Raw genomic sequence first — 24,557 nt, 5'->3', positions numbered from 1 at the left:
CAGACTATATTATCAAACGTATTCCAAGTGTGACCTCTCCAACTTTTTTGCCCACGCATGGTACACCCAGAAACATATTCAATTTTTTTTCCGTTTTTTTTTTCTTCTTTCTGTAATGTTAGAGTGAGTTCTGAAAGACATTGACTTCGATTTCTAACAGGTAGAACGGCCGAAAGAGATTCGAGTAGATTCTGGTAGTAATGGTAGAGAGGATGGACTGTGTCACAGTTCGATAGTTGCGGCCCTTCTGCGTTTCTTATTGGTGGTGTGTATCGCAGCAGGGTGGTTGGTGAGGGGTGACGAGTGAGGAAACTGATGCTGCTACTATTCGGAGCAAAGTTTCTCGGTGACTAACATAACTGGGGCCTCCGTTGCTTACGACGGCGATCCAATCAGCGGAACATCCTGCTCATGAAATTAACGTACAAATTGCACAAGGAGATTTAGCGTGGTACGAAATGTGACAAAGCTGACACTTTGAAATATAGGTACTACTCATTTTTGCCAGGTGAATGGTCTGGAGCAGCGTGAAATAAATGTCATGTTCAAGGGCCAACGGGCCGCCGGGAATCGAACTCATAACCTTACGATCGTGAGCCAAATATCTCTAACTACTAAGCCACACACCTTCAGCTGGTGATTAACGTAAAGTTGGAATGGCTGCGCAGTTGTGTCTGAGAGAATGATAGGATTATGGATAGGATTGATATGATCTACATATGAAACTATGTGAAAGTTTTTGTGGGAGAGTAGAAAACTGATGCTGGAATTATCTTCGAAAAATGGATGAGAAGACGGATTCTTGCAGATCTTTGGATGCTGAAATGCAAAGCTAAAATCTTAGTTCAACCATATCCGAGACCAAGAAACTGTTTTAAATACTCCAGCACATCACAATGTATTAATCCATATTCTTAGATGAGTTTGAGTTTTAACGGCAAGAATATCATCATTCAAAAAGATAACCGATGACTTTCAGACTTCAATAGACAGTCCTTAAATCATGTTTCTGGTATTAACAGATTTCTATTGATGCCAAACTGATCTTTTATGTGTAGCCTAGTGTTCTCTCCTTCGCCAGATCACATTGTAAATATAAATGTCCTGATATAAGCAAACAAAACGAAACAGAAAAAGAAAAGAAAAAACAGCTACGCAGATATTATTTGATATTTAGTGTTATTTTTAAGTCGATAACTTCATTCAGTTTAATCCAGGCCGAGAGGAAACAAAACGTTATTAATGGTTTCTCGATGAAACGTTAAGCTCGGATAAGAAAGAAGAGCAAGGAAGTGATTCAAGAGAGAGAAAATACAAAATTTTCCAGAAAGTATTTCGAACGTTACATCAAATACATCATTCTATTGAAATATCCTTCCGCTCTGCAAACACATACATTCGTTCATCTATATATATATATATACGGCTATGTAAATCTACTGATTCTTTGCCTCCTTCAACCAATTACTTGTCATGTTTATCCTTCTGCTGTGTAGTTATGTCTCTACGTTTGTGCATGTGTGTGTGAGAGAGAAAGCGAGAGAGTGTGCGTGTGTGTTTGTACACGCGCCTAAGTGTATATATATACACACACACATGCGCGCGCGTTGTGTGTGTGTGTGTGGAGGCGCAACTTTCTCTCACTCTTCTGTTGGCCTGCTCGCTTAGCCAGCGGGGTGGCGTCATTGAAGGCTAAAACAATGCGAAGCGCATTGTGACCAGCGATGTGTAGCAACATCTGATGGCGTGGTTGGTATAGAGAGAGAAAGAGAGAGAGAGACATTTATGCACACACACATATATATATAACGTAAAAGAATGAGGATTTTGAACCAAGTCTGGTACTTTACAGGTACTCTGATAGAGTCCAGGTTCTGGCAAACCACATCGAATGATATGCATCACTGAGAAGTTGTTTAAGATAAACAATCGCACGGTATTTTTTTTTACTCGATATATAATTTCCGAGTTCGCTTCCTTGGATTTTATACTGTATACAGAATGTGTATTGAGGGAAAAGAACAAATTCTGAGGATATATCATTCGCTCGTTCTTTTTTATAATACGTTGCGCGCGTAAAAGGTGGAAATCGTGACTGAGTAGGATCACTTCCTAAACTCAGTAAGTCCATGCAAATGTTCTGAGAGTCCAAGAAGGTCCTTCACTGCCAGTGGTTCACATGATAGTTAACCCCAGACTAGGACCCGAACAGGTGTTACTACTCCGTGCCAGAGTGAACCTGGGAACAAGGGTGGCTAAGAGATGGTTCCACAGGCCTCAAAAACCCTGGAACTCCCGTACCAAGTCCCCCACTGCCGAATTCAGTTGGAAGTCTTACCCCCAAACGCACAGGTATATATAGGTGTGCATGTATTTATGTGTATATATGTATGTGTGTAGGTGAGTGTATATAGAACTGTGCTACTGTTCTGCAAAATGTCGGTGATAACAAACTAATCACTTCATACATTTTCATGCGCAAAGGAAAACCTGTTTTGCTTTTTTAATGTAAAAAGAAAAAGAAAGGCAGTTTCATTGTTCTACATATGAACAAATAACCCCATCATCGCCACCATATCGTTGAACCTTCCTTCTCTCTCTTTTCTCTCTCACACACACAAACTGACACATTTTCCTTTCCTTTGTTTTCTTGTTAACAAAGCACTTGAGCAAACAATATTCAATAACGCTGTCCTTTTAGTACAAATATCTTCAAACATAGCATTTACAAGTTCAAGGACGAACCAGACGCTAAAAACATAACAGAATCAGAGATCGTTTGTCTCTGTTTTTGTTTGTTCTTTTTTGTGTGATTTTTGTTTATCTCCCCTTCACTTGATTTGTTTAATATTTCTGTAAAGACTGTGATAATTCACAAGACAACCGGTTACTTTTTATTGATGTGAGTTCGCTAGTTACTGCTGTTGACGTATCTTTGCAAAGATCTTTGTTATTTATTCTCTTACGAGTTTCAACATCAAATACAGAGTGACAGATATTATATATATATATGTATATATGTACACGCACACACACACACACACACACACACACATATCATTACATTGCAAATAACAGATAATAGAGGCGCTAGCCAGACACTGCCCGTGCGTCTTTATCCTAACCAGCTGACGATAAGTCCATAAGGCGGCCGATTAACAGTCGTTTCAGCTTTGGATTAGTTGCTTAGAGTGTAGAGAGTCAGAATGGTTACCATAGAGTTCAAATCCCACTGCAGCTATCTTTGCCTTTCTTCATTTCGGGATCGATAAATGAAGTACCAGTTTTGTACTGGAATCAATAAATATTCTCTCTTTCTCTCTGTCTGTCTGTCTTTCCGCCTGTCTTCTGAAAGAAATCAGCTATGATCAGACATAGAGAGGATTTGACATGCCATATATCACAACGACCCACGATTCCTTCAAGAAACTGAGAAGACAGAGCAAGAAGCAAGACAAACCGGAGAAGTAAATGCCAATACACCACATCTCTACCAAAAACTCAATAGCATCGCACTAAACTAGTTCCAATTTGTTATCACCAACGAATTCTGATACGATTTACCATTTGCTCCAAGAGAAAATAAAGAATAATATTAAAACAAAAATGTGTGGTTTACATATAGACCAGATGGAAAAGTCCTTCCTAGATGGACTTACTTTAAGGCAGACCTGCCTAAGAGGTGGTTACGATTTTTCACAACTACATGTTAGTGTTCGATGCCATTATGCAGCACCTGGGACAAGTGTATTCTAACATAATATCGGGGTGGCCAAATAATACCGAAGAAAAATCCCAATTGGATCACGCAACAGGCAATTCGGCTTGTAGAAACGCGCGTATGTAATATACAGCTTTAAAATACTCATTATACTTTGTTTCTTATTTATACATATATAAACAGAAATGAGTGAGAACACTATAAGTCCATATGCATGTGCAATAGAGTTCAAACTCAATCTACGCCAAGTGACTTCACTCTGCGTACTTTGGCTCCGTTACCATAACAACCATCCTGATCCTTTTGGTTGTTTTTTTTTTTTTTTTATCAGACTTCGTACAAGTTTTAGACAGAATTTAGGCTAACGATGATACTATTAGACATTAAATATATATATTTTTTTTTTAAATAGGAAACTATAACAGTTGAAAGTGAAATTGTAATTTCAGCTTCTGCGATTGAAACAAATGGGGTTTTGTTTTGTTTTGTTTTGTTTTGTTTTGTTTTCCTGTCTAAAATAATATAATTTAAGATTGAAACAACACAAGTTTTGTTTACAAACATTTGTTCTGAAACTATTGTCAACAAAACAACCAAGAGGGAGAAGAGAGTGAAGAAAGAAAAAGAATAAACAGAAACATGAGAAATATACCAATTCCATATGATTTTAAATAAATTTAGAAAGAAGTCCAATTTTCTTTTTATTGTAAATAACTTCTGGGGAGAGGTGTAAAGAATACAAATCGCCCTGAATATTATACATCGCAGAATTAAATTAAGAAATTCAATGTTTCTTTGAGTGGTCGTAAGAAAGTAGTAAATTCTCCAGAACAGGGCGACAGGAAAATTTAAAATTTAAAGGCTAAATAAATGAATGTATAAATATATAAATAATATTTCTTTTTAAACGCATTATATATTCCTGTTTTTCTTGTCTTCAACTATCAGTGCTTAAAATTACATCTCCATTATTTTTTTTTTCAACATATTTTGAGTTTTACAATGGAAATGTATTTTTTTGCTTAAACTATTGGGTTGTCAGATAAATGCGTTTTTTTTTTTTTTTCATTTTGTGAAGGCGCAATGCTTAGTGGTCGAGGTATTTGGCTCACGATCGTACGGTCGTGAGTTCGATTCCCGGCGACGCGTTGTATCCTTGAACAAGACACTTTATTTTAAATTACGCCAGTCCACTCAACTGGCAAAAATGAGTAATACCTATTTCTTTACTACCCACAAGGGACTAAGCATAGAGGGGACAAACAAGGACAGACATAGGTATTAAGTCGATTACATCGACCCCAGTGCGTAACTGGTACTTAATTTATCGACCTCGAAAGGATGAAAGGTAAAGTCGACCTCGGCGGAATTTGAACTCACAACGTAACGGCAGACGAAATACCGCAAAGCATTTCGTCTGGCGTGCTAATGACTCTGCCAGCTCACCACCTTGAGTAATACCTGTAATTCAAAGGGGCCAGCCTTGCCACATTCTGTGTCACGCTGAATCTCCCTGAGAACTACGTTAAGGGTACACGCGTCTGTGGAATACTCAACCACTTGCACGTTAATTCCATGAGCAGACTGTTCTGTTGATCCGATCAACTATAACATAGATCGTCGTAACGGTAGGCGCTGGCGTGGCTGTGTGGTAAGTTGCTTGCTTACCAACCACATGGTTCCGAGTTCAGTCCCACTGCCTGGCACCTTGAGTAAGTGTCTTCTGCTGTAGCCTCGAGTCGACCAAAGCCTTATGAGTGGATTTGGTGGACGGAAACTGAAAGAAGCCCGTCGTATATATGTATGTATGTATGTATGTATGTATGTATGTATGTATGTATGTATGTATGTGAGTGTATATGTTTGTGTATCTGTGTTTGTCGCCCCACCATCGCTTGACAACCGATGCTGGTGTGTTTACGTCCCCGTAACTTAGCGGTTCGGCAAAAAGAGAACGATAGAATAAGTACTAGGCTTACAAAGAATAAGTCCTGTGGGTCGATTTGCTCGACTTAAGGCGGTGCTCCAGCATGGCCGCAGTCAAATGACTGAAACAAGTAAAAGAGTAACGGACGAAGTGCCATTTTTTTTTCTTTTTATTCCATTTATTTTAATCCTTTCCAATGTTGTTTGAATTAACACGGAAAATATTTTTATCTAAGTTTTTTCATGGTTTTTAGTTTGTTTTGTTTTTTTTTTTTTTAGTGTTCTATTCTTAGTCTGTAAACAAACTTTTGTTTATCGCTTTTGGAATTTGAATAAATTTTACCTCTTTTTCAGACATTTGACAATGGAATGCCAAGTAGAAATAAAACTAAAACAATCTCTCTGACAGCCCCAATATTATTCAACTTTGAGATTCTAAATACCCTGGCTTTCCTTTTCTGGTTTGGTGAAAACATTAACAACAGGATGTAGACATAAATTCATAAACTAATTTTTACAGAACCATTTTGCAACGTTGATTACTCTTTTTATTTCTTTCTCTGTTACTAAACTGAAACATTCCAGCAACGTCTGCATTTTCTCAGAACTACAGAGAAAGTTGAAACTGACCTAGTGGTGCTTTGAATATTTACAACTGTATATTGAGGTCAATAAATTCCCAGAAACTCTATACATGTTACGAAGAAGTACTTACCAAGCCGCGCAGGTCGCAGTCGGTACGACGAGAATTTGACACTAAATAATAAGTGAAGTTATGGGTATACCGGTAGTTGAAAATATGTCACGGAGTAACGACCGTACCCTGCATAGTTACTAGCTGCCCTTTGGCGAGGCACAGCACCCGTTCAGCCACCCTGCTAGGGAAACGGCGAAGTTACGGGACTGCAGCATGGCGGGTTGTGAAGAGGTAGCGGAGGAGCTCAACTGGGCCAACGGTGTTCCTTACATTGAAGCTGAGCGGAGGAATCCTAGAAAATCGAGGGTCGGGATCACCAAGCTCTATCAAGGGGGTAACTGCAACGCTTCCGTAGGGGTAGCGTCCAAGGTTGTGTAATCAGCTAATGAAGGGTTCACTCGATTCAAACTCCCAATTCACAATAATGGAATTGAATGGCGACAGAGAGTGATGGGAATCCGCAAAAGCAGCGAAAACGGGAATGAAGTTAACAGTTTGGGCGTATTTTCGAATGGTTACTCTTTTACTGGTTTCAGTCATTTGACTGTGGCCATGCTGGAGCACCGCCTTTAGTCGAGCAAATCGACCCCAGGATTTATTCTATCGGTCTCTTTTTGCCGAACTGCTAAGTTACGGGGACGTAAACACAACAGCATCGGTTGTCAAGCGATTTTGGGGGAACAAACACAGACACACAAACATATTCACACATGTACATATACATACATATATATGATGGGCTTCTTTCAGTTTCCGTCTACCAAATCCACTCACAAGGCTTTGGTTGGCAACAGGCTTCAGTGGAACACTTGTCCAAGGTGCCACGCAGTGGGACTGAACCCGGAACCATGTGGTTGGTAAGCAAGCTACTTACTACACAGCCACTCCTACGCCTATGGTTAATAAATATCTTTTACGTTGTCATTGTTATAACTGCTGGATTCAGCAAGATAACATGTCAGAAGGGAACATTCTCAAAACTGCAGACATAAAGTGCAAAAAAACAATAAATATTTACACTACATATATCCCCACGTAACGGAAACGAATTCCTCAAAACCTGACCGTAAGGTGAAATTCTGTATCGCAAAGCATCCCCGGCATGCCCCACGTTATGTTAAAGCCAATGGTACGTGTTTCTTGTCATGGAGTACCGCGTTACAGGACTCTGCAGTGTCCCGTAACGCGGTACTCCGTAACTCTGCAATGTTTTTATGAAAGCGAGGCATCTGTAACGCGGGAATACCTGTATTCTGCCTCGGCATTTAAGGCATTGAACCTTATCCCCTTCTATTTGATTCTATTGGTCGTCCTTCTGCTATACTTTCAAGCTCCTACGTTTTAAACTTTACATTTCAGTTCCGAAAGACAATCCCAACCCAATTTCAGTTCCCTATTTGCCAACCGTGCCATACTCAGCCGAAATCAGCAACGAACCCGACAGCCACGTCCTTTTATTCCTCTCCTTTCCATGCTATATAGTATTTAGCTTCGTCCCCTGGACGTTCAAAGTTCAAACGCTACCGACGCTGCTTTTCATCCTAATCGGCGTTGATTCAACGAAGAGCTTGATATAATTCTCATCATATCATTATTATCATCGTTTAACGTCCGCCTTCCATGAGTGAGACGGTTTCACAAGAGCCGGCCAGGCAGAAGCCGGCACCAGACTTCTGTGACTGTTTTGGCAGGATTTTTACAGCTGGATGCCCTTCCTAACACCAACTACTCAGCAGAGTGGACTTAGTGCTTTTTACATGGCACAAGCACAGGCGAGGTCAGTTTTGGCAAGATTTTTACAGCTGGATGCCCTTCCTAACACCAACCACTCAGCAGAGTGGACTTCGTGCTTTTTACATGGCACAAGCACAAGCACAGGCGAGGTCAGTTTTGGCAAGATTTTTACAGCTGGATGCCCTTCCGAACACCAACCACTTTACAGTATGGACTGGGTGCTTTAAGTGCTTTAAGTGGCACCTGCACTGACAGGGTCACCAAGTACTTGACTATATATATATATATATATATATATATATATATATATATATATATATATATATATAGGGGGTACAAAAGTAGGTACACAGTAAGTATCACATCAATGTTATAATACTTAATTCACTAAAATTATCAGCACATTAAATTAGTTAACCTAATTTTTGATATTCTCAGTGTCATTAATCATATTAATACAATCATCATAACTCTGATAATAATTTTAAATTTTGATAAAAAATAGATGTTTTGCATAAAAAGTGATGATTTAACCATGGCTGGTGATTTGACGGACGAGGAGCGCAAATGGATTTTAAAACAATACTGGAAGACAGAGAATAGTGAACGTGTGATTGAGCAGCGGAGGGAAACCTTTGCAACGCCTTCACCAACGACGCTCACGATTTATCGACTACGTGAGAAATTTGAGCGGACAGGGAGCATCCAAAGAGTGGTCGACAAATTACTGTGACAACGCAAAAGAATGCATTGGAAACAGCTCGGGCATTCACTTAGAACATGCAGAAATCGAAACAGAGGTGGGTGATCTGAATTTGGTACTGAACGCAGATCATTGGGCAAGTAGTTTGAATATCTGAGAGATTGACGTTGTTCTTGTTATTACATATATGTTGTAATATTGATTTGTTTGTATAATAAATGCAAAGAGTTTTTCATGCTTTCTTTTTTCATAACTATATACCTACTTTTGCACACCGCTGTGTATATCGACCAAATATATAACGAACAACGGTGAGAAAACTCCATAAAACCTGGTGCTCTTTGACATATCCTCTCTCCTTCAAGTTTGCTTCAAGTCTGTCGTTTAGTTAATATTTATGCTTATGTAGTCATAAGTATTAATTAGGCGACAAACAGGTTTGAAACAGACCTAGAGCTGAGGGGGTTTGCCATTGATAAGTTTGCGAATCGTGATGTATATGTGTCTGTGTGTGCGTTTCACAATCGCCATTTATTTCAATCTTGTGAAGATATTCACGTAACTTTCACTCATTTTTTCATTTAATACCCATTTTAATTTTGAAAAAGTTTCCGAGAAAAATGTTTTTACTCTCTACAAGAGGAGAAGGGGTTAGATGTAGATGATCAGTATTCTACAGTGGAGCAAAGACGAGTACAGGTAGCCAGCGTAAGATTACTAGAGACCCCTGCACAACGACATGAAAACGAACCAGCGAAGAGGCAAGGGGGAAACGGTTAGAACAATTACGTCAACAAAATGCAATCCGCTGAAGCCAAGAGTCAAAAAAGGGAAGGGAAAAACATTTAAAGGATGCAAGACAAAGACAAACTGCAAGAGTTGCCAATGAGACAATAGGTCAGCGAGAGACAAAGAAAAAACCAAGAGCAAACAGTTGCTGCAAGACTTCGCCAATCTTCAGAGGAAAGACGTAAGCGTCTCGCTCAAGACAGGCTGAATACGTTTGACAAAAGAATTGCCTCTTCAATATGTGATAGAATTTATCTCCCTTCATAAAAGTGGTAAATTTTGTACTTTTGTTTATCATCATCATCATTATTATTATTATCTTGTATTATTGTATATAAGAAATTCAGAACTGATTACATTATGCATCCCAATTGAAAAATCAATTGAATTTATAATAAATTTCTATACTACATATTTTGCTTTTTTTTCTTCTAATATATAAGGAACAATTTCATGCCCGGGCAACGCCGAGTGCCCCTGCTAGTGTAACCATATTCTACATTAGTACTAGCGCAAAATACTTACGTGAAGAATGGTAAATCACAGAAAATTTATTCTAATTTCCATGCTGTTCATTTACAGCTCTTTCTTATTCCGAACACGGAAAGGGTTAACATCCTTAAGCGCCAAAGAATTTAATACATCAACAATAAAACACAAACTAAATCTATATAGTATCAAACATTACTGACACAAGCAGGAATTTTGGCAGAAAATCCATTCAAATATGATGCATCTAGATTTCATAAAATTAAACTGCTACACATGGCTGAATGAAAGACGAAAAATCAAATTCAGAACAATGCTGTTGGTGTCACATCCGGTGATTTAATTCAGAGCCTGTTGGTCTAGACATTCGGGCTCTGGGAGATTTACTGGCAGAAGGAGCAGAAAATAAATGGTTGGTGGGCACTGACTTCCAACCATATTGTATAATGATTTACATTGAGAAAAATATTGATCAGGGAACCGTTCGCTACTCATCGCTTTTGTAGTTGTGTTGCATGGAATTTAAGCCGCATAGGATATCAGTAATTAAAGCGAAATTTCTTTACGAATCAAACCATGTTTTTCTGCTTTTTTTTTATTATTTTATTTTATTTTTTTTTTGTAATCGCATAGATCTTTCTTTCGCTTAACATTAAAATACTTTCACAACAGCTGCTTTAATGTGTACGATTTAACCCTTCAATCGTGGCACTCCGTCGGTTACGACGACGAGGGTTCCAGTTGATCCGATCAATGGAACAGCCTGCTCGTGAAATTAACGTGCAAGTGGCTGAGCTCTCCACAGACACGTAGTTCTCGGAGAGATTCATCGTGACCAAGTGTGACAAGGCTGGCCCCTTTGAAATACAGGTACAACAGAAACAGGAAGAGTGAGAGTAAGTTGTGGTGAAAGAATACAGCAGGGCTCGCTACCACCCCCTGCCAGAGCCTCGTGGGGATTTAAGTGTTTTCGCTCAATAAACACTCACAACATCCAGTCTGAGAATCGAAACCGCGATCCTATGACCGCGTGTCCGCTGCTCTGAACCACTGGGCCATTGCGCTTCCAATCCTTCAAAAAAAAAATATATATATATATATATATATATTGGCCTGGTCGCTTAGCCGGCGGGGTGGCGTCATTTGAAGGCTAAAACAATGCGAAGCGCATTGTGACCAGCGATGTGTAGCAACATCTGATAGCCTGGTCGGTCACGTGATAACGTGATATATATATATAATATATATATATATATATATAATCATCCTTTTAATGTGGACTTTTTCCATGCTCAGATGTACAAACGTACTCGGTTTTTTCTACAATCGGACGTCCTTACTGTCACCAAACCTCGCTTCTTTCCAAATAAAGTAATATTTCTCCTTGACCAGACAAGTTTTCGCGGAAGATTGAAAACGAAGGATACTGCTTGTATGACAGGCATTCCTTTACAACTACACCGCAAGGCCAAGACAAGGAAATAAAATACACACACACACACACAGGCTCACCGCCGAAATTTTATTCTTTGTCGACACCAGTGTAGAATCTTAGCGCATTTATTTAGTGATTCTCTCATCCTTATTTGGCAAGTACTACTAAGTCAATGCTTCACTGCGATTAAAAGAAGACAGAAGCCCGTCGAAAATTGTGTAAAATAATCTAAATAATGTTAATCATTGAGTAATGCAGGCCTTTTTTCTACACCCCATAATTATTTCTAATTAGCTTTTTAATGTTCCACGCATTAAATATTCGTTCCTGGCTTTGGGTAAAAGAAAATACAAGAGGATCAATTAATTAGGATTTTATTCAACATATTTCCTTCTCAGATTATTGCAGTGGTGCTCCAGCATGACCGCAGTGAAATGACTGAAACAAGTAAAAGAATAAAAGACCGAAAGAATATATATAAAGATTTATTCTTTTACTTATTTCAAGCGTTGTACGGCGGTCATGCTGGGGCAACGAACTGAAAGGTTTAATGGAACAAATCAACCCTAAGTCCGGTTCTAATTCCACAGATTGTCAGATGGTCAGCCCGGGGCTAGAGCAGAAAATATTCATGCAAGATGCCGCGCAGTGGGGCTGGAACCAAAGCCACGGAGGTGCAATGCGAATTTCTTAGCCACACAGGTATGCCTGCGCCTGTGTGAACTCTAGCGTTGTTGGTTACAGACAAACTATATGGGACGGTCATGGATGGAATACTTTTAAGAATTAGTCTCCTTCGACAGAACTGACTCGAAGCTAAACAACAAAACAACAACAATAACAATCTATAACGATTGGACCCGAGACGTAGTAATAAATCAGTGATGTGTGAATTAATTACATTACATTAATCGATTGATTTTTAATCGATCTGTGTGTAAAAGTCAATTTAGTGCTCCCATCACAAAAGCTGAATCACAATAGTTTCCGCTTCTTTAAGACTTTTCATTGGTTGCCTTTGACATCATTTGATAATTGGTTAAGTGTCCTTCCTTCACTTGTTTCAGTCATTAGACTGCGGCCACGCTGTAGCACTGCCTTAAAGAATTTTAGTTCAACAAATCGACTCCAGTATTTAGCTTTTTTTAAAGCTTCGTACTTAATTTATCGGTCGCTTTTGTCGAACTGCTAAGTTACGGGGACATAAACACACCAACACCGATTGACAATAGTGGGACACACGCACACAGATATATATATATATACACCACACACACACATGTATATATATATATATATATATATATATATATATATATACACACACACACACGTCGGACCTCTTTCAGTTTCTATTTACTAAATCCACGTACAAGACTTTGGTCGGCCCGGGGCTACAGTACAAGACGTTTACCCAAGATGCCACGCAATGGTTTTGGAAACCCGAAGTATATGGTTCTTACCTCACAGCCGCACATGCGCCTCTAGAATTGATAAATGACTTAAGCTCACTTCCAGTTGAAAATAACCATATCACTGAAATATCAAGTCGTTTGCTTCGCTACTGAGAGGTTCATCTAGGTCTGAGCTAGGTGATATTTGTTCTTCGATGTAGGCAGCAGTAGCACTGTAAAATTGAAGTGTGTTTCATCCCATTATTTACATTATTTACATTTGACAGATATTTGTCTTCATCTTGTTTGTTGTTAACACAACGTTTCGGCTGATATACTCTCCAGCCTTCATCAAGTGTCTTGGGGGAAATTTCGAACCTGGGTTTTCATTCCTAAGGTATTTTTCGATGTTATTACCACTATACCATATAACCGTGAGTATGTGGCGTAGTGGTTAAGAGCGCGGGCAACTAACCCCAAGATTCCGGAGTTCGATCCCAGACAGGGACCTGAATAATAATAACAACAACAACACTGAAAAATACCTTAGGAATGAAAACCCAGGTTCGAAATTTCCCCAAGACACCTGATGAAGGCTGGAGGGTATATCAGCCGAAACGTTGTGTTAACAACAAACAAGATGAAGACAAATATCCTTCAAATGTAAATAATGTAAATAATATACATAATCCCTCATCACTTAAATATAGAACTGTATGTTTCATCCCAGTTCTTATGAGTGGATCTGTGCAGACGGAATCTTTGTTGGAGTTCATTTGGTTGGCTGCCCATAGGGACCCATGTTTTCTCCTTTTCCTAAAATACCCTCACAGATCATGCAAGGGTCACAGGTGCTTCCTCCTCCCCATACACACTTGCTCTGAATAAGTCATCAAACAGAAAATCCCACAATATTGATGTCGTTTCTTGTGGGGTCATTTCTCATTTGAAACTTTACTTGAAGATCGAACCAAGAGGCTTATTGAACTGACAACCTCCACCATCAACATCACCCACCACCAGCCCCTCTACAACGTACCTGAAAGTTGTAATTTTTAACTGCGGTTTCTCAGCACTGTGCTAATGTTATCGAGAATTGTTCATTCCATCGTAAACCGTCCTGTTTTCAAAACTAAATTTTCAAAGAATAATTTTGAAAGATCAAAAAAAAAATTTATCTTTATCATCAACTTTTGATGATTTATAGATTTCTGTCGATTCCGAATAATATTTATAGCAGCAGAAAAAATAGTCTGTATATTCAGGCCCTCTTCATCTGAGGCTCTAAGAATAGAACTTGGATTGGAATCTGTAAGTCGTTTTAATATTTACCATGAAAAAAAATATATACAGGCGCAGGAGTGGCTGTGTGGTACGAAGCTTACTTCCCAGCCACATGGTTCTGGGTTCAGTCCCACTGCGTGGCACCTTGCGCAAGTGTCTTCTACTATAGCTTCGGACCAACCAAAGCCTTGTGAGTGGATTTGGTAGACGTAAACTAAAAGAAGCCCGTCGTATGTGTGTGTGTGTGTGTGTGTGTGTGTGTGTGTGTGTCGGTGTTTGTCCTCTCACCATCGACTGACAACTTTGCGGTTCGGCAAAGGTGTCCGATAGAATAAGTACTAGGCTTGCAAAGAATAAGTTCTGGGGTCGATTTGTTCGACAAAATGTAGTGCTCCAGCATGGCTGCAGTCAAATGACTGAAATAAGTATAAGAACAAATAAAAGAAGATAAAAAAAATACATGAAAAACAAAACAAAAAAAATGCGTTGGAAAACGCTAGCTGCTGTTCACTTGGCATCATTTCTTATCGACAATAACCTCGCGATGATCTTCTTAAAGACCTCGTTTTGGATGTCTTTGAAGAAATTAAAGCTAGCTAAACGTGGCCCATTAGGCGTGGTGAGACTGTCTGTATTTTAAGTTTACTACAGAGAAACGGGGAAATTTATCGTAGACAAGAACTGATATGAGAGAAACAACAAACCGATGATAGAGAGAGTTAGGTTAAGAAAAAAAACGTGTCTGCAAACATTGCCCTGGAAAACAAAGTGGAGATCAACATTAAACCATGATACCTGATCAAACGCTTGAATAGCTTTTCATAAAATTTTACATCTTGTTTCTGTTACGTTGCAATAAAACAACAGCATGCGAGCCAAGTATTTGTAAACGTTATCAACCCTCTATCAGGAGAATATTGTCTGTGAGACGGGAAGCCAATCTTGCAGGAATAACAAAAAAAAAGGAAAATAATAATGTCCATTCATCTGGTGGGATCATTATTCTATTTCAAATACTTCTTATAAAAAAAAAAGATATCAGTTCAAGTACTGGGACCAAATACAGGAATTGTTGTCAGAAGGGGAATGGGAAATAGGAAAACTGAATACAGGTGAAAGAATGGCTTTATTTTATGAAGCTTGCTTCCCAACCATATGGTTTGGGGTTCAGTCCCACAACGTTGCACCTTGGGCAAGTGTCTTCTACTATAGCCTCAGGCCGACCAAAGCCTTGTGAGTGGATTTGGTGGGCAGAAACTGAAAGAGACCAGTCGTGTGTGTGTGTCCCCTCGCGTATATGTTTTTGCCCCACCACCGCATGACAACTGGTGCAGGTGTGTTTATGTCCCCATAACTTAGCGGTTCGGCAAAAAAGACCGATAGAATAAGTACTAGGCTTTAAAAAAAACAGGTACTAAGGTCGATTCATTCGACTAAAAATTCTTCAAGGCGATGCCCCAGCATGGCCGCAGTCTAATGAGTGAAGCAAGTAAAAGATAAAAAAATGTGTTTCATAAAAAACGCTGAAAAAGAACCGGGAAAAAAAAACGTTTTGCATATTGTGTCTATCTTTAATTTGCCCAAGATGCTGTACTCTTTCACCACAACTTTCTCTCACTCTTACTTCCTGTTTCTGTTGTACCTGTATTTCAAAGGGGCGGCCTTGTCACTCTCTGTGTCACGCTGAATATCCCCGAGAACTGCGTTAAGGGTGTACGTGTCTGTGGAGTGCTCAGCCACTTACACGTTAATTTCACGAGCAGGCTGTTCCGTTGATTCGGATCAACCGGAACCCTCGTTGTCGTAACCGACGGAGTGCTTCCTTTTCCTATCTTTAATGAAAACAGACAGCGAGGAGTTCGCTTTTGGCAGAAGGAACGTTTAACATATATTTCTTTACTACCCACAAGGGGTTAAACATAGCAGGAACAAACAAGGACAGACAAAAGGATTAAGTCGATTACATCGACCCCAGTGCGAAACTGGTACTTTATCGACCCCGAAAGGATGAAAGGTAAAGTCGACCTCGGCGCAATTTGAACTCAGAACGTAACGACAGACGAAATACCGCTAAGCATTTCGCCCGGCGCGCTAACGTTTCTGCCAGCTCACCGCCTTAAACGTTTAACATATAAGGTGTATACGGAATGGTTTACAATAGTTAATAAAATGGATGGGATGGGATGGTCATATGTGTCGCCTTTGGAAATAAATCTGTTTGATCAAGGAGGATAAACAACTGTAATGAATAAGGAGCAAGTGAGAGATATATAAAGGTCTACCTCGCGAATGTCAGACAACATTCAACATTGCGAATATTAAGTGGGTAATGAGGTGTTCTCATTAAGTTAGCTGATAACCCAAGTCAACCATCGCAATCAATATTATATTAAGATATTATTACAACCAGGTGTGAGAATAATTGTCAGAGCAGATGTTTTTATACGACATTTCTATTGCTATGTTAACAATGGCCGACATGTAATGAGATATTAACAAGGAAAAGAAAACAAAACGACAAGAAACGAGAGAAATCAGTGAGCCGAGCTGGTGGTGTGAATTTAGACATATTGCCTGGAACATGCAATCATTACTCACATGGAAACAACAGGCAAAGAGAAAGCAAGGAAGCAGGAAATCGAAATAAATTTACTTACGCTGTGCATCATGTCGGGTGATTGTCTCCACATTTACTTCAGTCACAGAGCTTTGTAAAAAACAAAAATGTTTTATGTCAAAAATAAACGAGAAATTTCATCTCCGTAGAAATATAAAAAACTGTTTGTGAATGTTTAGTAAAGTCGATGAAATAATTGCTTCATCGGCTCTCAGGAGATAATTACATTTATTGAAATGTATGTGTCTGTGTATTTAGGTGTTTGTGTTTAACATGGCTAAATCATTGCCTCATGCGGGGGGTGGGGGTATGTGTATGCGTGTATTTAGTTACAATATATTTTCCGTGTCCATACATCGTGTCCTTTTCTTTAATTGTTTGCAGTAATTCTTGCTATTCAGTATGACTGGATGAAAATATTTCCAGGTCGTAATCCAGGAGAAACCTGAAAAGAAATGAAAAAAATATTTTAATTAAATATTTAATCCGGATACATAAAAAGTTTTTTTATCATCACCATCAATTTAAAGCAGTGCGTCGGTACAAAGGGTTGTAGAAAGCACAAGCATAGCTTTGTGGTTGAGAAACACGCTTTGCAACCACGTGGCTTCAAGTTCAATCCCACTGCATGGCACCTAGGAAAAGTGTCTTCTACTATGGCGCCGGGTCGTCCAATGCCTTGTGAGAATTTGTTAGATGGAAACTGAAAGAAGCCCGTCGTATATGTATGTGTGTGTGTGGTCACCGCTTGACGACTGGTTTTGATTTATTTATGTCCCATAACTGAGCAGTTCAGCAAAAGAGTCCGATAGAATAAGCAGTAGACTTTAAAAAAAAAGTACCCCAGTGTGGCCGCAGTCCAAACACTGAAACAAATAGAAAGCACTGAAACAAATAAAAGCAGTGGAAGAAATACTTGGCACTATTTCTGCTTCGTTGTATTCTTGGTTTCAAGTGATTCCTTGGATCGATCTTGAGTCTCACCTTGCTGAACATGAAAGATTACAGGTGATAGTCATAAGTTAAAACAAAGGTTTGGGACCGAAACTAAGACAGATTTCGAACAGCTTGGACACGGTACCCAAATCAAAGCACGTTCTTTTATACTTTTCTTCTGTTCTATTACTTGTGTAGAACGGCCTGCTGTGCTTACTCTGGATCGTGTGTGTGTGTGTATATATATATATATATATATATATATATATATATATATACATACGACGGGCTTCTTTCAGTTTCCGTCTACCAAATCCACTCAGAAGGCTTTGGTCGGCCTGAGGCTATAGTAGAAGACATTTGCCCAAGATGCTTCATAGTTGGGCTGAACCCGGAACCATGTGGTTGGTATGCCACCTTCTTACCACACAGCCACTCCTGCGCCTCCGTTTATCCTATTACATTTCATAATACAGCTTTTGTCTTTTATCTCTTTCACATGTTTCATTCATTAGACTGCGATCATGCTGGAGCATTGTCTTGGAAGGTTTTAGTCAAGCAAACCGACCCCAGTAGCTATTTACATCCCCCCCTCCAGTATTTTTTTAAATATCAGTCTGGACTCATTCGCCGAACCGGTAAGTTACGGGAGCGTAAACACACCAGCACCGGTTGTCTAGCGGTAATGAAGGACAAACATAAACACAAAGATACACATATACATATATACACGACGGGCTTCTTTCAGTTTCTGTCTATTAAATCCACTCACAAAGCTCAGGTCGGCCCGAAGCTACAGCAGAAGACATTTTCCCAAAGGTGCCATCTAGTGGGACCGAAATGAATATCTGCTTCATTTTGCAAAGATTTCGTTTTTCACCCACGAAAACAAATCTGTAGTAACACTTTTACCATAATTTACAAACCACAAAAAAAAAAAAACTGATAAACGTCACTTCTGCTTCATACAGTTTCCTTTCATATTAACCTATTTTATTTTATTTTTTTCAATAAAAAAACATTTCTGACGCCTTCAGAAATTTTCCATTTGTGATGATTCTCAGGTTCGACTACTTTTCAAATATTGGAAATTGAATCTAGGGTTATCGGAGGTGTACATCTGACATTACCTGATGTAAAGTGGTAAACAGATTCCAGACATTGGAAAACCATACAAAGACTATTGGGAAGTCCTCACTAGGGTGAAGAACTAACTTACTGGACCAGCTATGAGCAATCAACTAGAATGACACACCAATATAGAAATAAAAAAATAAACATAGATCATGTCAGTGACCAGGTTGCGGTTCACGCGACGAAATTTTTAACACCTAGTAAGGAACTTTAAGTAAATTTAATAGTCTATATTTTCGAAATGGTTCGTATGCGTCTTTCACTCTGCAATTAAATCGCAGATTATCAAAGGTACGAAGAACATGCTTGTGTTGGTTATAATAAATCTCGACTAAGGCGGCGAGCTGGCAGAAACGTTAGCACGCCGGGCGAAATGCTTTGCTGTATTTCGCCTGCCGCTACGTTCTGAGTTCAAATTCCGCCGAGGTCGACTTTGCCTTTCATCCTTTCGGGGTCGACTAAATAAGTACCATTTACGCACTGGGGTCGATGTAATCGACTTAATCCGTTTGTCTGTCCTTGATTGTCCCCTGTGTTTAGCCCCTTGTGGGTAGTAAATAATAGGTATTTCGTCTGCCGTTACGTTCTGAGTTCAAATTCCGCCGAGGTCGACTTTGCCTTTCATCCTTTCGGGGTCGATTAAATAAGTACCATTTACGCACTGGGGTCGATGTAATCGACTTAATCCGTTTGTCTGTCCTTGTTTGTCCCCTCTGTGTTTAGCTCCTTGTGGGTAGTAAAGAAATAGGTATTTCGTCTGCCGTTACGTTCTGAGTTCAAATTCCACCGAGGTCGACTTTGCCTTTCATCCTTTCGGGGTCGATAAATTAAGTACCAGTTACGCACCGGGGTCGATATAATCGACTTAATCCGTTTGTCTGTCCTTGTTTGTCCCCTCTGTGTTTAGCCCCTTGTGGGCAATAAAGAAATATATAATAAATCTCGACCAACCAGAAGAAAAAAAAACTGATCTTGCAGTCCAGTTGTCGTTCGTTTTTTGTTGGTATATTTTCTTTTTTCACATATTTATTTTTAGTGAGAATTTCGCTAAAGTCAACTTTGTCTTCTGTCACCAGTTGAAGAAAATTCCTCTTAAAAGACTCCGCCGGTTACGACGACGAGGGTCCCAGCTGATACGATCAACGGAACAGCTTGCTCGTGAAATTAACGTGCAAATGGCTGAGCATTCCACAGACAGGTGTACCCTTAACGTAGTTCTCGGGGATAATCAGCGTGACACAGAGAGTGACAAGGCTGACCCTTTGAAGTACAAGTACAACTCATTTTTGCCAGCTGAGTGGACTGGAGCAACGTGAAATAAAGTGTCTTGCTCAAGGACACAACGCGTCGCCGGGAATCGAACTCACAACCTTACGATCATGAGCCGAATGCCCTAACCACTAATCCACGCGCCCTCACTGAAGAAAATTAGATAAACATCGTCATTATGGCGTCTGTTAGGCTTATGACAAGTCATGTCATCTCACCCTTGGTTAACAAACGATGAAATATCACCACGAAGTCGTGATTTTACCGAAAATTTTACAAAATACCAACAATAAAAAGGTATTTATAAATATCCTTTTACCAGCCACCTGTATTTGTCATGTCTCACCTTTACGTTTTAATTTTTGCTTGTTTAAAAAGATGTCTGCCACGACATTGTTTAAAGAAACAATAACTAAATACGATTGATAGAGTTCAGTACCGCATAACGTCAGTAATTCTCCAATTAGAGGCACTCCTTACGTCATTATTTACAGGCGCGTGGCCTAGTGGTTAGGGTGTTATAGTCATGATAACCAGATCGTAGGTTCGATTCCCGGATTGAGCGGTGTGTTGTGTTCCTGAGCAAAACACTTCATTTCACGTTGCTCTAGTGCCATGCGGAGACCGGCATGCCAAAGAATAAATCCAACGTTTCCTCTGTGTGTCGTAAGAGGAGACTAAAAGATATTGACTTTGCACTCCGACCTCGTAAAACCTTCGCCAGCAGCGTCTAACCAAAATAGACCCAAGGATTGGAGAATAGTTTCCTGGGTGGTGCAAAGATGTAATCCGCCAGGAATAGGCGCTGTTGCAGCGCATGCCTCCATACTGCTACTACTACTACTTACGCCACGGGGGGAGCCTCAGTGTGACTGCACGGCATGATAGAAATAGCACCAAATCTCTCTTCAAAGTTACACATCCTACAGGGTCAAGTTCAAATAATGTGGCCAGGTATCATTATGTTTGAAAACAAGACGGGATGGACACGGTTGAAATGTATTTGATCGTAAATCAACCCCATCAAGTCTGACCTAGAGATAAAAAAAAAATACAGCAGCATAACATGGACATCACAACGTCCTCTTTCACAAAGCTGAAACTTCGTACCATACTCGCAAAGCAAAATATATTGTCCTTTTGTGTCAATTATTTTAAATATTTAGACATATCCATTAATGGGTGATTACACTTGTTGACTGTAAGAAAGATATTGTCTGTCTTCTAAGGAATAAAGAGCAGAATGGCTCCTGCTTAGAACACTTTCGTGGTTTGACAGCAGAAGCAGAGGAATATCTTCGTGGAAAGAACATTAGTTTATCTGGTATAAAATTTCCAGAGGTGCTCTGGAATTGCATCAGTGGCCAGGTCGCAGAGGCGCGACGAAATTTTTACATCTCATGAAATGAATTTAAAATAATTTTAACAGTTTATTAGTTGTGTGTTATTATTAAATTGTTCGCCCATGCTGGAGTTGCTTGTGTCGACGCACTGTTTCAGATCAAGTCATTTTGCTAGACAAGTGAGAAAGTAGTGTCTCAAGAGGGCTGATTACCCTGTTTCAATTCCGGTTGTATACGTAACCGAGGGGGTCATTATTATCCCCTGAATGGAACGAACGTCAGTCCGTCGCGGGGTTTACAGCTGAAAGGACCAACGTGAAACGAAGTTTTTTTTACTCAAGAACACAATTCACTGCTCGACCCGGGAATCGAAACCTCTATCTTATGATCGTGAGAGCAACACCCTAAGCACCTAGTTCAACTCTAAAAATTTCCAAATGATTCCTTGATATTTCCAACGTTTCCATAAACTAAAACAAACACATTGAATAAAACGCCATTCTCAGAAACACAATGAAACTATTGTAACAATTTTGCACTCAAAAACTCCAGTTGCTAGAGTAATGCCGAGCCCACTTGACATTCAACGTTCATGTGATGACTATTTTCAGTCAAGTGGCTTTGATACCCTGCAGTAACAAGATAAGAACTGTAAACCTTTCCGCTGGTGTCTTATCAATGCAGCCACAGGCAACTCTCCTTCAGCTGTTTCAGCCTGTAGCTTACCGAGTGGTTGGCCACGTTGACAAGAGACACCAGTTGAGCGCGGTTAGGGTTTTGTACCTTCTAATGGTCAATGAGTAGTGAACAGGACAGATCTACACGTTTGGCTCTTGAACAGCCGAGTTTACTTACCTCTAAGAAGACGTCACAGAATTAATATAATTCGCCGATCTATGGCAGGAGAAGCACTCTAGAATTGATGAGTGTTTCGCTCTTTACGAGAAAAGCTACATGTAAACACACACACATACACACACACGCGAATTTCAACTTTTGATATAATAAATACATATCTATCCGCCCAATCCCATGTATTGCGTCCTACATGAGATAATGTTTGCACTATGTAAAGTAGGTTTTATATGCTTAACTCTTGCATTAATATATATACACACGAGAGAGAGAGAGGGGGGAGAGAGACAGAGAGAGAGAGAAAGGGAGAGACAGAGAGAAAGAAAGAGAGAGAGAGCATTGCTAGGCGCGCACATCTCGCACGCGAGCAAATATCGAAATACTATGCTTATAAGATCCGTGAATGATTTTTTTTCCACGCACCACTGGCGGAATCATGAACGATCTCTTATTGCACTGGCCCAAGGTACCATTTAGTTCCAAACCAAACGTTGTAATATATGAATATCAATCACATACTCTGAGTGTGCGCACGCCTTCAAGTGAGACTATTCAACTTCGTAAACAAAACAGAAATGAGGTCACTGTGTTCCAGCAAGGAACCCAAGCTACATTCCGGCTCAATCGTAGCTCCTAGAATATAATGCATTCTAGTAAATATATCATATTCTTTGTTTAATATGCAGTTTAGGGAATTATAAACTGAAAGTAAGTTGACCCAGAAGTGACGAGAGTGATATTCGATAATCCTATATAAACAACCTATGACGTAATCAATATATATATATACATATATATATACATATATATATACATATATATATATATATATACATATATATATATAAATATATATATATACATATATATATATATAAATATATATATACATATATATATAAATATATATATACATATATATATATATATATATACATATATATATACATATATATATACATATATATATACACATATACATACACATATACATACACATATATATATAGACATATATATACACATATATATATACACATATATATACACATATATATACACATATATACATATATAATATATTAATAAATAAAATAAAACATATGCATATATATAAACATATATGTACGTACCTACCTCTACATGTACATATACACGCATATATGAGTACAGGACGCCAAAAAGACGTCGAACACAATGAGAAACGAAAACAGACACAAACCAAAGGAACCGGACATTTATTTAAAAACAGCAATATATATATACATACATACATATATATATATATATATATATATATATTATATATATATAATATATATATATTATATATATATAATGTGTTATTTATGTATTGGTTTATGTCTATCGCTGTTTGAGTTGCATAATAGTGGTTTTATCTCTAATTCATATTTTATATTTTATATATTTATACTGTGAAATTTGATTTAATACTAAATTGAATTTTTCCCTATAAGTTTGGAGTTATACTCCCTAATATTATTATCATTATTATATATATATATATATATAACGTAAATGGACAGGAACAATACCAACACATCCTGTCGGTTCTTTCAGTGCGGCTCAGAAGTTGTTGCATTGCTCACATGTAGCTGTGTTGGCAATCATGCGTCGACATGCAAGCAACCGAACTGCCTTTCTCAATGGCGTCGTTCTATGCAAGCTATAAATACGTTGAGACGGTGGACTTTCTGAAATGCTTGAAGATATCACTAATAGGTACTAATACAAGCAGGTACCAATGGATGCGACGTAATAAGGAAGTCATGTTAATAAAAATTAAGGGGTTTCACCAATTCTCTTGACAACCGATGCTGGTATGTTTACGTCAAGAGATGTTAGGGGGGGACAAACACAGACACACATACATATGCATATATAGGCCTCATGGAGCTAATAAGCGGACAGCTTTTTTCTTATTTTTATAAGAATGCCATATTAGTATGGCGATAACTATTATATATATATATATATATATATTATATATATATATATATATAATATATGTATATATATGCACCTCTTGACAACTGATGCTGGTATGTTTATGTCCCCGTAACTTAGCGGTTCGGCAAAAGAGACCGATAACATAGGTATATATATATATGTATATATATGCATATGTATGTGTGTGTGTGTGTGTGTCTGTGTTTGCCCCCCCCCCCTAACATCTCTTGACAACCGATGCTGATATGTTTATGTCCCCG

At 38.8% G+C, this 24,557-nt stretch overlaps 1 protein-coding gene across 3 annotated transcripts in view; it reads right to left on the bottom strand.

Moving 5' to 3' along the window:
• Positions 1 to 24,557, bottom strand: part of LOC115214918 (high affinity copper uptake protein 1) — a 165,750-nt gene that overhangs the window by 42,717 nt on the left and 98,476 nt on the right. For all 3 annotated transcript variants that reach the window (XM_036505341.1, XM_029783984.2, XM_029783985.2), the window contains exon 2: positions 16,830 to 17,234. In XM_036505341.1, coding sequence (XP_036361234.1) covers positions 16,830 to 16,862 — 33 coding nt within the window. In that variant the 5' untranslated portion in view covers positions 16,863 to 17,234. The remainder of the gene's footprint in view (positions 1 to 16,829; positions 17,235 to 24,557) is intronic.

This window comes from Octopus sinensis, linkage group LG8, assembly GCF_006345805.1.
Source record: "Octopus sinensis linkage group LG8, ASM634580v1, whole genome shotgun sequence".
Taxonomy (NCBI): domain Eukaryota; kingdom Metazoa; phylum Mollusca; class Cephalopoda; order Octopoda; family Octopodidae; genus Octopus; species Octopus sinensis.
The sequence above is the reverse complement of the archived record's forward strand: the minus strand, read 5'-3'. Positions and strand labels throughout refer to the sequence as shown.